The sequence below is a fragment of the Protopterus annectens genome, chromosome 11.part0, assembly GCF_019279795.1.
Source record: "Protopterus annectens isolate FY-2018-M chromosome 11.part0, PAN1.0, whole genome shotgun sequence".
NCBI lineage: Eukaryota > Metazoa > Chordata > Ceratodontiformes > Protopteridae > Protopterus > Protopterus annectens.
In genome coordinates this window covers 1,545,384,992-1,545,406,020 of record NC_056745.1, presented here as the reverse complement: position 1 = coordinate 1,545,406,020, position 21,029 = coordinate 1,545,384,992, and the positions used below count along the sequence as shown (strand labels likewise).

At 38.5% G+C, this 21,029-nt stretch overlaps 1 protein-coding gene across 5 annotated transcripts in view; it reads right to left on the bottom strand.

The window, feature by feature from the left end:
- Positions 1-232: 232 nt before the first annotated feature.
- Positions 233-21,029, bottom strand: part of IL15RA (interleukin 15 receptor subunit alpha) — a 733,105-nt gene continuing 712,308 nt past the window's right edge. For 4 of the 5 annotated variants that reach the window (XM_044088815.1, XM_044088819.1, XM_044088817.1 and 1 more), the window contains 2 exons: positions 18,788-18,829; positions 233-891 (listed from right to left, as the gene is read on the bottom strand). In XM_044088815.1, the coding sequence (XP_043944750.1) occupies positions 750-891; positions 18,788-18,829 (184 nt within the window). In that variant the 3' untranslated portion in view covers positions 233-749. The remainder of the gene's footprint in view (positions 892-18,787; positions 18,830-21,029) is intronic. The other variant, XR_006367018.1, reaches the window with a different exon arrangement.

Below are 21,029 nucleotides of genomic sequence, written 5' to 3'. Positions count from 1 at the left end.
TCAAAACAACAGTAAAACAGTTAATAAATTACACCCTTTTTGTTTCCTAACTGGATGTAACAATCAACTAACTTCTGCATTTGAGAAAATAAACCAAAAAAAAAAAAAAAAAAAAAAAAAAGGTCTTTTGCTTTTTTATGTCAAGTACCACAAACTGCATCCCAGCTTGAGCTGACTGGGCTTTTAAAAGTAAACAGATATTTTAAAGTCAGACAGACAACTTCCCATAAAAGATTGGCAGTAAACACTTTTATTTGATAGAACACGAAATGTGGGTCATAAATACTCTTATTTGGCAGAAAACTATAGTACTTTTTATGCCAAACTTGGTTGTTAATTTCATTCCTCTTGATTTTCTAGCCATTTGCTAGTGCATGCAGCTATGAACATATGTTCTTGAAAGAAGTCCCTGTAATGATACATTGCCTTTATTTCCTAAATGCTGCCAAAAGAGTTCCTTTGCGTTACTTGTAAAATTCATGGGATGAGGCACTCTGATTGCACCCTCGTGCAGTACACTTTACTCTTGAGCCTTACTGCGTGCACTACATAAAACACCTATGTGAGGAAAACGTGGTGTGATTTAAGAATGCTAAGAATACGAGCCACCACACAGGTCTGATGTCTTCAGACTGAATGAAAAAGCCATCACTGGGAATGATGCTACCATCTCTACACTTTGCTGGTAAAATTTTCTGATGCACCACCAGAGGGAAAGTTATGTAAACAAATGAGTCCCCTTTTCTTCCTTACAGTCTAGTTCTTTCTTCTTCTTCTTCATTCGGCAAAACTGTTGTGCTAACTTGTTGGGTTTCCACATGCTCCTGGGGCAGCAGCTGTGTCAATGCAAGACTTTCTTGCATGTCTTCATGATTATCAAGGTTCCTTAGCCTGTCAAACAAATTATGTAATTTTAATAATATATATGTAGAATTATACATCAAGTACAGCAGAACTAGACTCCATAACAGTTTTAAAGAAGAAAGAAACTGAAATTGCTCGCAGAAAATACTAACAGGTTTTAAAAGTGCTTATGTGGGTTATTTCTGTTCTACTGCACCATGCATTAGAATACTTCAAATCCCCCCTACAACCCCCCCACAGTGCAGATGTTATATTTGTATTTGCCATTTAAACAAGTTAGTAAAATCGGATTACAGAAAGCCAGGAAGTGAAGACCTAAGCATTTAATGATGGCTCTCTTTTTGGGAGTGACTGTGTAGGGAGGGATCTGCTGAAGTCTTACTACCTCTGAAGGCAGAATGGATGAGAGAGAAGACAGGGCTAGAACATATTTCCAAGAACTGGTGCATACTATGCAGCTGCAGTGCAAAAGCTGCACCCATGTGTATGTATACATGTATGCATATACATATTGGTCTACTTTGGATTGTCATTTGCTCACATCGTTGACATGCTAAACATCATGACCAAAACATTGAAAGGTCACATCTTCAAAAAGTGACAAAAAAAGTCTAAAACATATTTTTTTTCAGGGTGGCAACTAACTCAGATCACACTACCACTGGGAAAAGCCAAAACCCCATTTCTCTCTGTAATGCAATTTCAGATACCCACACTTAGATGATGTGGTTCTTTGATGCTTCGGTCTCAATGTTTAGTGTATCAATGATGTCAGCAGTTGACAGTTTACAGCAGAACCAAATACACACACACACACACACACACACACACATATATATATATATATATATATATATATATATATATATATATATATATATATATATAGTAAAGTACAGAGCCATGTAGTGAGGCACAATAGTTTTCCAGCCTTAGGAAGGGTAAGATGTCTACCTCCTATAAGGAAAAACAACAGACCGCAGGGAAAACTGCTGGCTGAGAATCCTAAAAAAAAAAAAATCAGGAAAAAAGAACTCTGCAGCATAGACAAGGTCAGATTCAATAAAGAAGTTTTGATTTTTAAATGACTTTATAAGTGCTTGATTACTCTGAAGTCTCATCTGAGCTTGTCAATAATAATGGGGAAGTGTGCAGCAGAATGTACCTCGGTGTGTTAAAAAACAGCATTTCTTTATCTTTTTCTTTCTCTACAACATCTTATGTCAGTGACATCTAATGCCAATCTCCATTTCCAAGGCAAAGACGTTTGGTCCACATAAAATGAACCACAGACACAAATTGCCATTATATATTCCAGTGGCTCTGTGGGGCAATGGATAATACATTGGACTTCTAGTAAAATGCTAAAAGGCATTCAAAGGTTGTGTGTTCAAGTCCCATCAGAGTCAACTTTCCCTTGCGGAACAGATGGGTTTCAGTGGACCTGGGTAGATATAGACCCATAACCATGACAAGTCTCATCTGTAAGGCTATGGAAAAAAATCATTATAAAATTAATTAACAAGGAAATAGGTAACATACAGACTCTCAAACCAACCCAATTCTGATTTGTCATGGGCAAACCCTGCCTACTTAAACTGGTCAACTGTGAGACAGTTATTTATGCAACTGAACAAGATCAAAGCAGTGCACAGCACATATGCAGATGTCACAAAGGTGTTCAACATCATCTCACACTAAGTATTGTAGATAAATCCTCCCAGCTAAATGTCAATCCCCATGTAACTCATTGGATAGCAAACTCACAAACAGAGACCAGAAAGTTAGGGTGGGTGACTCTACCTACTGCAAAAGACCTGTCATTAGTGATGCACCCCATGGTTCACTCTTTGGGCCATTGCCTCTTGGACATTTACTTTTCAGAGCTCAAAGCTACTGTTAAGGGTTTGTGGCTACGTTTGCAGATTATTGCACACCTGGTGCCATCATAAACTCCCCAGGATACACCAGGATCCTTCATGAAGGCCTGTCCTGAACAAATAGCTGGATTAAAAATGATGGAGTAAAACTAAATGCCAAGAAGTGTATATTCTTATCCTTTGGCAAACATGACTCCCACTGTAGCTATCACATTGACCACATACCCATAACAACTGAATCTGTAGTTAGGGATTTGGGAACCTTTATGTACAATGAGCTTTCCTTTGATTGTCACATATCTACTGTTGTGCGGAAGTTCTTTTTTAATGCAAATCTTATATCTAAATATACTGCATCCAGATCAAGGGAGGTAATCATTATAAATGGAATAGGAACTGATTAGGCTGTTGATTGCATATAATACCCTTTAGCACTCCTGGATAGGGGAAACATGTAAATGTTCCAACATATTCTTTTTTTCGGTCCATGGGGTTATACTTATGCAAAATATAATGGCTAAAAACTACCATGGGAATGTAGGGTTAGCCTTCTTAAGATTCTCATAGATCAATAGCTTAGTACAGTGGATATAAAAAGTGTGCACACCACTGTTAAAATGCCAGCTTTTTGTAATATAAAAAAATGAGACCACAATACATCATTTCAAAACTTTTCCCACCTTTAATGTGACCTATAATCTGTATAAATAAATATATAAAATTTTAGGGTCTATATTAGAATACTGAACTTTCAAAATTTCGAGTGTTCTAATATCGACCCGTTTTCAGTAAATGCTGAAAATATCGAAGAAACATAAAACCAAATTTTTTCCTAGGGAAAGAATTTGGTTGTCCATTTCTGTTGCTTTGGTATTTTCAGCGCTGTGGTGGAAAGTTACAGGTCGGGTTCAGGTAAGTGTGCGATTGTGTGGATGTGAGGGTTAGGGCAGGTTAGGTGAGTTAGGGTTAGGCGCGGGTCAGGTAAGTGTGCAATTGTGTGGACATGAGGGTTAGGGCAGGGTAGGTGAGTTAGGGTTAGGGCACGGGTGAGGTGACTGTGTGATAGTGACAGACCATAGGGTTAGGGTTTGGGTTAAGGTAAGTGGATAGTTAGTGGTGTATGAATAGTTTAGTGTAGGGTTAGGTGCAAAAGTTTAGGTGTATGTGTGTGGATTGCTGCTTGTTTGGTGTGCTTGTGTGTATGTGTTTTGGAACAGCAAATTTTTTCCCTAGGAAAAAATTTGCTGTTCTGTATGTTCGATGTTTTAAATTTTCGATTACTAGGGTTCGATATTAGAACACTCGAAATTTTGAAAGTTCAGTGTTCTAATATAGATCCAATTTTTAAATATACAAAAGAAAAAAAACATACAATAAGCTGGTTGCATAAGTGTGCACACCCTTAAACTAATATTTTATTGAAGCACCTTCTGATTTAATTACAACGTTCAGTCTTCTTGGGTAGGAGTCTATCAACATGGCACATCTTGACTTGGCAATATCTGCCCTCTTCCTTGCAAAAGCACTCCAAATTTGTCAGATTGCGAGGGCATTTCTTGTGCACAGCCCTCCTCAGGTCACCTCACAGATTTTCTATTGGATTTAGGTCTGGGCTCTGGCTGGGCAATTCCAAAACTTTAATTTTCTTCTGGTGAAGCCATTCTTTTGTTGATTTGGATGTATGCGTGGGGTCATTGTCGTGTTGAAAGGTGAAATTCCACTTCATCTTCAGCTTTCTAGCAGATACCTGAAAGTTTTGAGTCAAAAGTGACTGGTATTTGGAACTGTTCATAATTCCTTCCACCGTGAATAAAGCCCCAGTTCCAGCTGAAGAAAAGCAACCCTAAAGCATGATACTGCCACCACCATGGGGATGGTGTTCCTTTGGTGATGCAAAGTGTTGTTCCTGTGCTAAAAGTACCTTTTGAAATTGTGGCCAAAACGTTCAACCGTGGTCTCATCAGACCATAACACATTTTCCTACATGCTTTTGGGAGACTTGATGTATTGTTTTGCAAATTTTAGCCAGACCTGGATGTTTTTCTGTGTAAGAAAAGGTTTTCCATCTTGCAACCCTACCCCATAGTCCAGACATATGGAGAATACAGGAGGCTGTTGTCACATGTAGTACACAATCAGTACTTGCCAGAAATTCCTGCAGCTCTTTCAGTGTTACTGCAGGTCTCTTGGCAGCCTACCTGACCAGTTTTTGTCTTGTCTTTTCATCAATTTTGGAGGGACATCCAGTTCTTTGCAACATCACTGTTGTGTCATATTTTCTCCACTTTTTGATGACTGTCTTCACTGTGTTCCATTTTTTATGTAAACTAGTTTTGTGGGCTGAGGGGCAACAACATTCAAAATAATGAACACCAAGGTACTCTAACTGATGGCAAAGTTTTTGGATCATACCCTTGTGGGCATTGTTCATCATGTAGACATATTTTAAAAACCAAACAGTTTTCTAGTAAGAATACTAGTAAGGTTTATGATATGACATTTTTTGCAAATTGTGAGTCAGATTGGCTGGTATATTTAGTGACATGTTCATGTGCCGCCTTTTATGTTGGGCAGATCTCAAGATCCATGTGTTTTGGTATATCGGAACATCTTAGTGACATTCGTACTAAACGTATTTCAAATGCTTTGTATAAACATACATTGAAACATAATAATACCAGATTTCATTTTATGGGTATTGATAAAGTTTGAGGGGACAGGATGAATACATTGGGATGGCATGATATTTTGAATAAAAAGGAGATTGGTTGTATCATCAAAGTTGAGGGTTTGTTCCCCCCAGGGCTAAATGACCATATGTAGTAGATATGTATGACTACAGATCTGACAAAAAGTTGTTGTTGCTTTAAATGTTGCTGCTTGAATAATTAATGATGATTAATCATGGTATAAGTATTGGGACTTATGCTATGGATTCTATCACTGAAGAAGGCAGGGTTGCCGAAACCGGTCTGATTTTTATGGTGTTGCCACAATAAAAGGAGTTCATATATGCTTCAATGGTGCTGGCTTTGCTTTTTTTGGAGGTATTGGAGTTTTTGGGCCTGTGCATTAGCCTTAACTTGTGGGGTGTGTTTTTGGAAGTGACTATTTAAGTAAACAAACAACAACAAAAAAGTATTAATTCATCTGAAGTACCCCACCAAACTAACCAGCTGTCATCCAAAAATATGTCATTTAATGAGGTTATTCTTAAAAGAAATTATCTATTAGAACAAAAATGTATCTTTCCTCTAGATACCAAATAATTATGCCCATACATATTGGGACAAATTAAAGACCTTTGGCCGTTTCATTTTATTTGTAAAAAGCACTTCTTAAGTACTTTATCTTCAATCTGTCATCACAAATCCATTTACAAGACAACGATATGGATCTAAGAAAGTGCGGTGGTTTGAGTATATTAAGAACAACAGTTCGCCTGCTACACAATTTTCACCAATAAGTAAGAAACTTAATGAAGACAGCAGTTTGAAATCCATAACTATAAAGCACTGTTATCGAAACATTGGTCATGTAAATACTGCCACAGTTCTATTCTGCTGAACAATGGCAGCCAAATCAGAGTGTTCCAATTAATTACATCAGTGCAGCTGTACTAACATACGACTGCACCAGCCATTCAGACTTCTTTCTGCCTTTGTCTGTACACTTAGCAGCTTGAGCGAAACAAGACACCAGTAACTGTGGCACATATTTACATTTTTGGCAACAACAATAGGAACATTTTAAAATATTACCCTCTACCTCATCAAATGCTAACTAGACAATGCCTCAGCTTATCAGTTTCATATCACTTGTACTGAAATCTGTCGGTGTTTCCACAGAACAGAACTACAGATACAGTTTGTGTGAGAGTGCTGACTGACAGTCTGTTTGTCTGCTCGTTTCTCTTTATCTATGGTTCTGATTATGGAGCCAGTGGGTATGGGGGTGTAGACCCCTACAAGAAATCTGTGTGTGTGTGTGTGTGTGTGTGTGTGTGTGTGTGTGTGTGTGTTCAGGGTAATTTTTTTTTTCAGTAGAAGCTTCAGCTATTTGATGGGAAACATAGTGAAGAATTTTGAAATATTTTAGGGTTGCATACTTTTCATTCTCAAAGATGTACTCATATACACACTCACCTTAGGAAGGGCTGCCCATATGCTTTCATACAATTTCTTTCCTTTCTAGACATAATCATTAAAAATCTATGTGAAGTTGTTTGGAAACTCTCAAATACCCACCTCCCTTTTCTCTATTTTAAATCTAGACTGCTGTAATATGCATTCACAATCCTAGTGGAGCTTTCAGCCTGCTGTATCCCGTTTACCTTTCTGTTTTTAGAAGCAGTACCATCTGCAGGCTAGTTCTCTGTCTTAGGGGAACATTATAAACTAAGGCTAATTAGAAACAGCGCTACAAATAACGCATGTATCACTGTTAAAACACTCTTGATGCAATCCAAACTGTGTTATAATTCCATTTACTGATGATATTCTGCTGTCATAATACCACAATAAAAATGTGTTTACAAGGTCATAAATTACACCTAGCTGATTCGTTGTGTATGTGTATGTCTCTGTGTGCTTCTGTAGTAGGATAAATGAAGCCTGTAAGTGTCTATTCTTGCCATTTCAGTTATTTGCTATCTGAACATTTAAAACTGCGGTGGTGGTGCTACGGTAGCGTTGTCGCCTCACAGTAAGATGTTGTCCTGTTCGATTCTCAGCTAGAGCGTCTTCTGTGTGGAGACATACATGAATGGGCGTACCTTCATTGAAGGTTGTGTGTCAGGGTTGGCAACTCGGCATGTAAAAAATCTACTGCCAATCATTGGCGGACTGGAGTTTCGCTGTGGTGAAAAATGAGATATGGAGGTTTCGCCAACAATGCCTGAATTTCTGAAATTTGTCTGTGTGATGGCAACTAAAAATAAGGTCTTCCAAGACAAAAATTTTATGTCACAATCATTGGCGGGCTCAAAGGGTCATAGAATCAAGGATTGCAGTACCAGATCGATGTCTCTCAGTGGAGTGGGATCTTTAAAAAGAGGTTTAAGAAGGATTGTGCCACCCAAAAAGGCTTTACACAGTTTATGAGAGTGTAGTGAGTGGCCATCAAATCCATTTTGGAAATTAGAAATCACTGCTAATTGAACTCTCACTGTTGAAGCCCTAGCCCCCTGATTGAAAAGCTGTGTCAAGAACTCTAGTACACAATCAATTGGTGATGAAAGAGGATCTATGTCCTTTTGTGTAGACCAATGCACAAATCTTTTCCACTTACTAATGTATAGTTTTCTAGTGGATGGCTTAAGGGAAGATGGGAAGATGTGATGCTCAGGGGAAGACAGCATGGAATGTCTAGCTATTATTGGAATTGGAGAAACCAAGCTGTCAGCTTGAGGCTTGTAAGAGTCAGATATGTCATGCCTATCGGATGAGACAAGAGGTCTGGTACTGGGTCCAGAATCCAAGGCTGGTGAATTAAGTGAGGCCACAGGAAGGGAAACCAAATCTGTCAAGGCCAAAATGTGGCAATGAGGATAACTTTGATCTTCAACCTGGCAGCTCTCTGAAGGAATTTCAAGATTAGAGGAATTGGAGGAAATGCGTAAAGCAATCTGGGGGGGGGGGGGCAATTGTGGAGTACAGCATCCCTTGGTCACTCCCTCTGTGGGGGATCAGGGCAAAGTAGCTGCTGCACTTGTTGTTTAAGGGGATCCAAAGAGGCTGTCCCCATTTGTGGAAGATTTGTTCTGCTACTTTCTAATCAAGGGACCACTCATGATGTAATAATATGAACCTGTTGGTGGAAAAATGAGCACCAGTGGCAGAAAGGGTGTTTACATGCTTCTCACACCTGGACAACATATCTTTTACTTTGGGGCCAAAAAGAGAGGTGCTATCAAAAGGAGCATTGATGAATGTAGACTTAAAAGGCTCCGCAAAGTCACACAAGCGCATCCATATATGTCTCCTGATGGCTACGCCTGAACCCATTGCCCTAGAGGTTCCTTCTGCCACACTGGAAGTCAGCCTCATGGACAAATTAGATATTGACTGAAGAGTCTCCAGCTGTGATGTGACTAAATCCTTCACCTCCTCAGACATGGTTCCGGCAAGGGTATCCAAGAGTTCCTTTATCAGATCCCTTTGTAGTCTGGTGAAATGTGCCAGGTAGTTCAGAGACCTCAAGGCAAATGTCCCTGAAGTGTAGACATGCTTCCCAAATTTGTCCATTGCCCAGGACTCCTTGTCAGGGGATGGACAGAGGAACTTTCATCAGCAAGTTCCTTCCTGGTGGCCGCTGCTACGACCATGGCATCAACAGGGGACCCTTGAACCAGAACTACCTGTCCTCCAGAGGAGACATAATTTTGTTGAGCTTCTTCGGTATGGGCTTAGTGGAGTCAGGCTCCTTCCATGCCTGCCTCTAGACCAAATGTAGGAGCTCATTGGTAGGCGGAATTACCCAGGATGTAGATGGGCCAGTACCAAAAGTCTCAAGGAGCACAGACAGGATTTCAAGGATGTCTCCGAACAAGACATCCACAGGAGGTGACCATGCGGATCCTTCACCCTCCTCAAAATCCATGTCTTCCATGACAAATTCAGGGGAATCTAAATGCTTCCGGTTACATGTCATCTCCTGTGGGACCTCTTCAGTGAGATAATCTGGGGAGGTATTGGAAGCGGTAGAAATACCCAGTTGGGCTCCCTGAGGTTTTGGTACTGGCTGACCTTGAGGGCGGGTAAGCTGATACTCCTGACACAGAGCATGGGATACAGAACCCAAAGGGATAGGACCAGTCTTTGTCATGGAAGTTGTTAAGGTTCTCTCCAGAGACCTAAAGGCTGACCTTCCTAGAGGGGGATAGGAACCTGTGTCTGAAAGGTGAGCTTTCTGATCCCTGTTTCCACCCTGCTCCAAGGAAAGTTGCCCTGAGGCCACACCCTTATCGAAGCTCTGAGGTGCAGAGACAGCTCCAAAGCCCTCAGAGTCGATTGAAACTTCTCAGATCCAAAAGGGTAGAAAAGACTTCAAGAGCTCTCAGGATCTGATAATGCAGAGGAGTTCACAGCAAACTTCTGATCCGAGGATACAGCGATCTTCTGACCTGAAGAAGGCTGTCCTGGATGACTCAGATCCAAAGGCTCCAAAACCACAGAGGGAGTCAGAGGAGGAAGAGACAGAGGTGTGGAGTCTTAGAGACAAGGGCTTCTTGACCCGAAGAGGTAGGAGCCAAAACAACCACTGGGAGACTCTGCACCAAGAGCATCTGTCTCACTACCCTCATCACATCTTCTACTGTGAGACTCCTAAAAGGAGCCAGCAGACTGCCTGGAGGGACAGTTTGGTCTGTATAGAAAAGGAGTAGGTTCACTTGACAGAACAGGGTCTACTGATGGAGAGTACCTTTTTCTAGGTAGAATATCCAGAAAAGTGGGAGGATTGGAGGTCTTTGGAGCCAATGAATCCTGTGGTTTCAGTGACCTTGTATCTGAAGAAGCTGTCCGATCTGAAGAAGTACTCTTTTCTTTTGTTTGATCCGAGGGGGTTGGATCCAGCAACTTAATTTTCTTCTTCTTAGATGGATCCAAAGAGACTGTTGGATCCGAAGAAAGGCTTTTCGAAACTTTCTCCAAGATCTCGATGAAACCGAAGAATACCTTGGAGATGATTTAGACAATTTTTCTGATGCTTCTCCAGAAAGGGCATCACCAAAGGAGAACAGTAGCAGACCTTTTAAGATTAGCATATTTTTGCACTGTGAGCATCAGAAAAATGAATTTTCTGGCTGTATTTCCCACACTTTTTAAATCTGCTGGAGTTTTTTTCCTTCTTAGCCCTGACAGCAAGTTATCCACAACAACAACGATAGAACAGGAAAGCTGAAAATATCTGTAGAAGTTTAAACACAACAAACAAACAAACAAAAAAAAAACCCAAGGAAGACCTTAAAAACAGATATATGCTTTTTTTCTCCAAAAACAACAGGAGGACACAGGATAGACTCCAGGTTATAAAACTTTAATCAGGTGAAAGTGCTTTCACATCTGCTTCTTCGGGCACCTGAAAAAGCAGATGTGAAAGCGCTTGTGCCTGAGGACACATGATAGGCTCCAGGTTATAAAACTTTAATCTGGCACAAACACTTTCACATCTGCTTCTTCAGAAGAAGCAGATGTGAAAGCGCTTGTGCCTGATTAAAGTTTTGTTTTTTTAATTTTTTTAAATTTCTCCCAGTCCTTTGGGTTTCTAATACCATGATGGGAATGGACTTCATTCCTAAGTCAAAGTATGATAAAGGTTCGTGAAATTAGCATTGTTTCAATATTTGTTAGCCAGAAGTGCTCCTTGCAGCTCCTGCAATGTGCTCAGTAATGATTCCTTCTGCAGTTTGTATGGAGTTACGTGTATTGGTAACATATCTAAGTATGATTATAAATTATTTTTTATAAGACCCATTGCTCCTACTACTTCTATGTATCCTTCTTCCACATTGCCCTCATTTCTGCCTGTAAATCCCGATATTGTTTTAATTTTTTTTATTTTTTGGTATTTTATGACTTTGTCTCTCTCTCTCTCTGTACATAAGACACGGTAGTCACTGGGTATAGCAATTTCAGTGATCAATGTTACATTTGTCTTCTTTACGTGGACTACTATATCTGTTTTTTTCGCATCTATTTTTTGAACTGTTGGTTATGGGTGATCCCATGTGATATAAACTTCATTTTCTGTGATGCTTTGTGGCTCATGTTTTCAGTGTTTTTCAGCCACTTCAATACCATAATGTTTGCGAAATCTCCAATGTAACAGTCTTGCCACATTATTATGCCTTTCAGTATACAGTCCTACTGCCATTAAGATATCACAACCAGCAACAAGATGTGAGACTGTTTCCATTTCTGTTTTATTAAACCTACATTTGTCTTTCTCCCTCATGTTCAGTGGATAGCCCACTGTCTTGGGCCACCAATATTAACCTTTCGTCTTTTGGTTTTAAATTCACCTCTCCTTAACCATTCCTGCATTCCTGATCAACATGAGGATGCTCCAAGAGTTTTCTATACTTGCAACTATATTTATGCATTTTCCACATTTCTTGTCTTCTCATCTGATCCTTTACCTTATATTCTTTCTTTTGCTTTTTGGCACATTCAGTTGCTGCCTGATTTTATCTACTTCTGGTTGGATTTCCATTCTTGCTTAATGCTGACATACTTCTGCTAAACTAAGCAGGGAAGTCATCTTGGACTTATTCTCCTCATGTTTCAACATTTTCATTATGTTTGGGGCTTGTGAGGTCATCAGATATGTATGCAGTCCCAGGACTGCAGATGTAATCAACTTTAAGGAGGCACATACTTCCTTCAGAACGAGGAATATAAAATCTTGGTATGCATGGATTTTTATAAATCATTTGTTGAGCACGAAGCATCTTTTTTGTTTTCCTGTCCAACCTATCCAACACCTTTTGGGGCCAGTCAATCACTTCAAAACTGTAAGTTAGGACAGAAAGAGCAAATTAGTTTATAGCTTGGACTTTGATCCTAGATGTCAATGCTGTTTTTAGGATTAATTTGTCTTCTAAAACATTCCTTACTGTTTTATTCACATTTGTTCATGTTTTATTGTTGATCTTTCACCATTTCCAAAATATTTATATATGTTCTCTTGCTCAAGTTCTTTTATATTACATTCTTGTTCCAAACTGATGTTTTCTTGGTGCTGCAGCTTTACTGTTTTAAAGGGTGCTTTTGCACATTTATCAAGACCAAAGGACATTTTTATATCATCTGAAAAAGTTTTGACCACTTGCAGTTGTGCTTTCATTTCTTCATCTGACGAACTATACAATTTTAAATCATCTTTGAAAAGAAGATGAAAAGTCTTTACACATTGCTGTTTTCTGGGAGCCAAATTTTAGCCATAACCTAATCTGTTAAGGGCAAGAAAAAAGAGCAACAGTGACACAGTCACCCACGAATATCCCCCTTTGAATTTTTATCTCTGGAATAATAATTTGTCCTTTATCATAGCTTAACTGCAAAGTAGTTTGCCACTGTTTCATGGTCTCTGTAATATAGATGATCGATCAGTGTAGGGTGTATCTTATACATTTTAAACACTCTTTTTATCCATGAATGTGGGATACTGTCAAATGCTTTTTTGTAGTCTATCCAAGCTATACTTAGAATTTTCCGTTTTACAGTTCATCATTATGACTATTTAACAACAAATGATCCTTTGTTCCATATGACTTTCTTTTATTACCCTTTTGTTCTATTGCCATGATTGAGTTTTCTTCTAAATAACTACAAACTCTCAGCATCAGTTCCAGTGTATAGTTTATATGTCATCGGAAGGCAAGCTATTGGTCTATAGTTTTAAGATAGCTTGCTGGTTCACTCTTAAGTAGGAGCATTGTTTTTTTTTTTGTTCTTAGCCAAGGTAGTGTCTGTTCAGGGTGTGTATATAAATAGTTCTTACTCATTGCTAAATCTTCATGCAAAGATGTTTACACTTTTAGCCAAAAGTTAGATACTACATCTGGGCCTGTTTTTTGTTTTTCAATTAATTCCTTTGTTTCAATCTCCCTCACCATTACTTCATCCCATTTCATATCCTTTATATTTGAACTTCTTATTTTTTCTTTTACTTCTATCCACTTACCATCTTTGTTATGTTCCACAGGATCTTCATAGATATTACTCCAAAACGTATCTATTTCTTCTTTTTTAGTCGTATTTCATTTATTTTTGCCTTGTTTACTATTCTCTATAAAACTTTTTTGGGTCATCAATAAATGAATTATTTTGTACTTTTCCTTTATATTTATCTGCATATCTTCTACGTTTTTCTGCCTGTGCTGACATTTTTCGTTTATTATTTGTGCTAGTGCATGATGGATCCTGATCTGTTATAATACTGCTTGCTGCTTTTATCAAGTCTATCTTTCTGAGTACTTTTGTTGATCTGTTCCCTCGTCTATTGTCTTCTAACAGTGACACTTCTTGTCTTAATTGCTTTATAGTTTTCTCTATTTGCTGCTTCCATGATGACATCAGATTTCTCCCCTTCCTTTCCCTTACTGTCCTGTGTTCTTGAGGTAAGAGTTTAGTTGTTATTAATTTAGCTGCACAGTAATATATCCTATTTACTTCTGTTATATGGCATGAATCTCTATGGACAGTCTTAATTACTGTGTTCATTTGTTTTATCAAACTTCTTTTTCGGTTTTACTGACCTTCTGTAGTCTATTTCTTTCATTGATCGTAACATATCCGTCCATCTCTATTAAATCAAGCAACTCTTCTCTTAGATCATTTTCTTCTAAACTGAGGGCACATTCTTTGTTCTCCATTTCCTGCAGGCATTCTATAGAAAGTTCTAGAGCATCTTCCTGTGCCAAGTTCACTTCAGTTTCATCCTGTGTCATCCATTGCTCTTTCATATAGGAACTCACTGGCCTATCACTCCACAACATTGATTGTGTCAGACTTGTCACAGTTTCCTGCTTCTTCCCTTTCCTGTAAATCTCCAACTGAATGTTTGTACTGGTTTCCTGAGGAAGGCTTCAAAGTATTTTCACAAGGCAACTGAGATGCTTCCCGCTCCTCTAGTTTCTCCTTAATTTGGGTGTCCATTGCTCTATCCTGCTGCGATGTTATCTGATTTAATTTTTCTACACTAAATCCTTCACTTCGTAGGTAATCCATAGCCTCAGTTTCTATTTTTTTAACTTCTCTATTACTAATCCTCTTTTCTACTTTTCCTCTTTGTTTTCTTATTTTTTGTTTTGTAAAATTTTCCTCTTTATTTACTCCCTGATGAAGATTGAGATCTCTTGCTCCTGTGTTGACTGCACTATTTGGCATTTCAAGAAAATGGAGGTCTTGGAAAATGAGATCCCTGAGAGAATGGAAAGCAAGTTTCAGTAGTTTATATGATACTGAGTTCAGGAAAAGTGAATCCAGCCTTTTTTGATAGCTTAGAGTTTTGAGACCCAAGATTATTTTTGTTAGGAACCTCTATATTCTTTTAATTTTTTTTTGACAACTCCAGTGACATACATGCCAGAGAGTGCATTATAATTCTATATAGTGCATTTAACTTGGGCAGAGTACAGAAGAACACTTAACTTCTCTGCTTTGTAAATGATGCCTGTGTTGATTAGTTGTGATTTATGGAAGGAATTCAGCTGCTATATTGTGAGCAAAGTGGAGGGAAACATCTACTCATGTGTCTAGTCTCTGATGACAGAATCACTGGAGCGTGGGATGCCACTGATGCAATACGTGGCAGCAGTTTGTTGTTTTCTGAAAGAGATGATGCTGCATTTCTTAGTGCTTAGTCTGAGCCTCTTCTCAGTGCACCAGGTTTTAATGCATGCGAGCTCCATTTGAAGGGAATTTGTATCGGTTGTTGATTTGAACTACACCCATCTTGCAGTCATTGTTGAACTTCAGCCAGACATCCTTGTTGCCAGTGTTGATATCAGAGAAATTCCAAAAAGGAGGGGACTCAGTAAGGATCCCCTGCGAAATGTCACTAGTCACTTTTTCCTTAACTGAGAAGTTGTCATCAACTCTGGCATTTGCTCTTTCCTTGAGCCAGTTTGCAATCCCTTCTTACCTCAAGAGGGATCTATGTTTAAGGCTACTGGCTTGTTTAGACTCCATTTGTGTAGTATGGTATCAAATGCTTTCACTAGATTTAGGTAGACAATGTGAGTAGTGTGAACATTGTCCATGGCCTGCATGACTTTTTCAAAGAAGTTCAGTAGACTGAGAAGGCATGTCCTGCCCTTAACAAATCCAAATTATTGCTACTTGAGTCTCATTAGATACTTAATATCCTGGTTTATGAGGTCAGTGATGATACATTCCATGCCTTTGCAGCCAAGACTAATAAGGCTAATTTGCCTGTCATTGCTTGGGTCAGGGGTAGGGTCGCCCTTTTGACGTGGTATCATCATTGCAGTTTACCGTTGTTTAGGACCATAGCTTGTGGCAAGGCTTAGGTTGAAGAACTTAAGGAAGAGCTAATCAGCATCCTTCTTGGCATTGTTTATAAACAGCCCAGCATGTTTCTGGGATCCACTGAAATATTTTTGGTCTTTGAGAGCAGTACTTTACAGATGTGGTCCTTGCAGACAGTAAGGTCAGTGATGCTGACATATTTTGGGTGGTGGAGTGATAGTTTTGGGGTAGAAATCTGCAGCAAACTTGTCATTCAATATGTTGGAAATGATAGGATTTGAAAAGATAGTGCCATTGTTGATAAGTCCTGAGCAGAGATGTGATTATTCCTTATTTTTCTAACATAGCTGAAAAAGGATTTATAATTGTCCTTAGCCTCAGAAGTCAGCCTATGTTCATGGGAGGCTTTGCTGATATTATAGCTGCCTTCAGTTTCCTGGTGGGATGTTTTATACTCTCATTGTGATGGGGGGGGGGGGGGGGGTTCTGGCCTTACAACATAATCTAAGAAGTTTCTTCCTTCTGCTGTAAACTTTATTTATACCTACTGACAACCAGCAAGGTTTGTTATTGAATTTGCCTCTATATTTGGCCCTGGTTGGGTCAGCCCAATCAATGTAGTTATCTAAATTAGAATAAAGATGCTTGTTACTGGTAGCTGCATATCCTGGTTACATGTTGGAGGTAGAATGACAGAATTTTCCATATTTGTTGTACAACTATAAAAGGTTATCTTTTATGCAGTCTCTAAAAGGGTGGTGTTGGTAACCAGGGGAGAACATATCCTAAGGGTAAAGCTAAGCAGTTGGCAATCAGACTTAACAACTGAGGGGCCAACCATGGGCAGGGAGCAGGTCAGAGCCAAGTGTGTGAGAACCATGCCCAAGATATTACCACTTCTGATGGGATTATGGATAATTTGATCTAAGGAATTTTCATTCGCCCAGTCTAAGAAACACTGAGTTTCCCCAATGTTAGAAGTACAAGTAATCCAGTCTATGAAGAGGGATTGAAGTCACTGAATGTTAGAGATCCATCTCTAATAGGGATGTTTCTTAGGAATGCCAGGAACATATCATGATTCTGTGAGGCCATGGAAGGGGACAAGTAATGAATTCTAAATTGTAAGACTAACTTACCTAGTGTAAGCTGGAGTTCAGTCAGCTCACTGGGAAGGTCATTGTACATCACTTTGGAACGGATGAAGTCAATAACAAAAACATAGACATTGCCATCACTACCTGTGAACGTGAAGGCATGATGGGCACAAAGGAGGTGATCTTTCTACATATGAACCATGTCTCGCTCACAACACAATGGAGAAGTACCTCCATATCAGACAGTTTAGTATTAAGACTCCTGGCACTGAAAACAATCACTTTGATCTTGTTTAATTTATGATTTCATTTGTTGGTTGGGTTGGGATGTTCATTAGATGAACTCTTCCTAAAAACAGGCACAATGGAGGTAGAAACAGCTTTGGCTAGTATACTGAGTGACAGGTAGAGATCATCTTTGAAAAGAGCAAGTAGGATTGTTGATCATTTCATACAGGAAAACACATACTGTTTCCTACTAGAATGATATCAGCTACTTAGTCAACTGTTGAAACCAATTATCTTTTCTTTGAATCTAGACATCATTCTCATGGAGGGTGGATACCTCTCAGTACCAGAATCTTATCTGTGATGGAAACGCCCTGCAAATACCAGCAAGTCCTTCTGCATGTCTTTCCTGCGTTTGTTTGTGTCAGATCATCCATTCCAGCATGGACTATGATTGTGTCATAATTATATTTACTGCAAGAGAGAGTTTTAATGGTTCTTGAATTCTCAGTAATCCTAGGTCTTGACAGGCAGCTGACTGTAATCTTGTCTTTGTTCAGCCTAGTGAGTATGGATTCAATGTGCCTCACAATAGAGTCACCAATTACTAGGTTGTTTACAGAATTTTAATTTATTCTTAGGTTCAGGAGTGTTTTGTTGTTTGTGACATGTAAATTGAGTGCATACTCTTATGAGTTTTAGCAGGTGTAGGTACTAATTTCTTATATTTCTTTAGTACTTATAGTAAGTGGATGTTCCCTTTGTAGAAGCTGGGTACATTATCATGCTCACAGCTTGCACTGAATTTCAAAGGGACTGTCCCCAACTTAGCTATGTATTTACACCTTTCACAGATGGCATTCATTTGGTTGTGCAAGAGTTCATTTTCATTGAGCGAGTGGCAGTTATTACACTGCCTTAGGATACCAATTACTATAAGGCTAGCAATGGAAAGGGAGGTAGACTGCTGTCTCTTCATGCTGGCCAAGTGCTACTACTTATAGGAACTTGAGGGGAAGAAGGTATGGGAAAAAGGAGGGAGGGAGGGAGATTATGCAGTGTAACTGAGTCCACAAGCGATAGCAGTGCACGGACCTGCACAGCTGGCAGTAAGTCTATGCTGTTCTGTGCAAACCATTAAAGCACAGATCTGGCAGGTGCCAGTCACCTATGCATGCAAACCACTATCCAGCTGCAACTATATTGACTGTGCACTCCATGTAGCTGATCTCGGTATAAAACAGGCAGTAAAAAGGAAAGACCAAAGAAAAAAAAAACAGCTGTAAATTTGACAAGTTAGTACCTGAACAGTTATATTATAGAATTTAAACTGAATATGAGTAGTACGCACAATTCAGTTTAAATCTCTACTGACTGCAGATTTTGCATATAGTCTTTCAATAAATAAATAAAAAATCAGCTGCAGAGACTTGAAGCTCCCAAATGAATTCCGTTTATTTAAGGTAGCTAAAATCAACTTAAAATCCAACTTAATGTTAGCGCTTTCGTTTAACACAGTTGTTAAACTTCATCAGAAAATTTTAAAACATTAAAGACACATTTAAATACTAGAAGCTCATTTGTGTATGGTCTTTCAATGTAATGTCCATGCATCATGTCAGGACTCCAGCATTAATATATAGTAAACATTTTCTAGCCTTTATACATCCCACATATGTCATTCAGTTCCCATGCATCACTGTTTATATTATTCTTTTCTTACCTTCTATCTCTAGATATTTTATATTTTCTGCAATGGCAAACTCTACAAAAGAAAGACAGAAAACATAATATAAAGTCACTTTAATTGGAAATTTATGTCTGCCTTATAAAAATGTTAAAAATAAAACAGTTCATATATGTCCCTAAAAGCATTTACAATACAAACTTAGTTTTTATTCCTATTTTTGCTTCCCAGTTCTCCACCTTCCCTGTTTATTGTTCCTGAATGGAATAAATATCAAATCAGTTTCCACATGGTATGTTACTGATCATCTCCATAATAGATTTGACATCTTGATATACTCCTATTCCTCACTGCAGTTATCTTTTCCATAAAATAAAATTCTGAAAGTGTCTCTCACCATTCCTTTATTGTTAGGCTTATTATTTTCCCATAGCCTTGCGAGTGATTTTTTTTTCATCAACACTACACAGCTGCAGTTGCAGGGATAGACTGTATGATAGCTCTCCAAATGGCAACCTCTCCAAAATGTCAAAAAAAAAACATTTTTCTTGAGGAAAATAGCATTTTCATTATTAAATGGTAAACTATATTTTCTTACAGGGAGCACTGTCCCAGTGGGGTTGTACCCAAAAAGAGAGCAAAAAAATCCTCAATTTGTAACAATTTCAAAGTTATAGAGCTTTTAGCTGTGATGTATGAATTATGATTCAGAAATCATAAAAAATAAAGGAAACTGCTCAGGTGCAAAACCATACAGAAAATAGCATATAATGAGTCTCTTTAGACCAAAGTCATATAAATCACACCAAACAGCATATGACAAGTCTCTTCAGACCAGGAATATAAGAATAATCCAATCCAATGAAGCAAAATGCTGTTAACTTCTTTAAAACCAAATCTTTTATTAGCAGATATCTGGTAAGCGCTTTCGCCAAAGTGGCTTCTTCAAACTATAAGAGTATAAAGCATTTCAAGACACACCTTATATACATTAAAGTACACCTTCAATTACTAATTAAGCCTAATGATGACATCATAATTAAAGCATATACATTTAAAGTGAACAATCAAATAGTATTACAATACACCTATACAAGTAGTAAAGGCAAAATATTTAAAACTGTGCAAATCAATTTGTTTTCCTGCTTATGTAACTTGTGCCTAATTTTGCAAGTATAATATTGCCTACCAGCATTACTGGAATAAATAATATATTTGTTTCATTGTTTCTAATATTACTTAAGTCATACTGTTTTCTTCTGTCAGATCTTCAAACAAGCATTGTCTTGGCAGCTCTAAAACATTATTGGATGTCCTCTAAAAGTTTGCTTTACCCCGCTGCCTGCTGATTGAAAGTTTCCTCTTGACTAATTGACCCATTCTTTTTCTCCTCACCTAGGTAAGAGTGGCCAAGAGGGGACATTTTTAAGGCAACCATAAGGGTGTTTGAGGATTTTTCCTGTTACAGCCCTAACTCTTCACAGATTCTGGGCTAAGGAGCAGAAGGAGTACATGCTGGCCTTCCTTCACTTCTGAAAGGGATATTTCAAGCAAGCAGTCCCACATCTTCCCACAAGCACAGGAAGTATTTTCCCCCAGTTTCCAGAGGAGAAATCACATTTTTCTGCACTGTCTCTAAGCACCTGCAACATTTTCCTCCATCTGGGAGAAGCAACTGGACCACTCTCTTTCACTCCTCTCCCTCCCACCCTACCTGGTTCCAATGGTGCCATGGCCATTAATCAAACCCCACTCACAATTATGACTGTATGTGCCTTGGAGCCAAGCCCGTTGTGCCCTAAGATGATTTCCTTAGTTCAACTAATTTCCATTTAACTATGTTGACTTAGTTTTCCACCATAATGAGGCACTTAAAGTGGAGCTTTATATTAATTTTTCCTGATCGGTTAATTCCAGTCTATGTGGCTCCTAATGTTGCTGCCTCTCACTACTTTTTTTATGCATTTGTGACGCCTGTCACCTTGTGCCAGTGATTCTGACTAAACAATACAGGGCACCATGGGCAGCCTTGAATAGTATACAAGGATGCATTCTCTCACTTTGAAATTTACTTTTACAAATATATATATATATATATATATATATATATATATATATATATACACATATATATGTACACACACAAGTATGTGTGTGTGTGAGGACAGAACACGTAGGGAAAATCTGAAATTTTCTGCAGTACCACAGAAAATAGAAGAAACAGACTTTTTTGAAGGCACAAATAAGCAATTGGACTGGTATTCCACAACAGGAACTG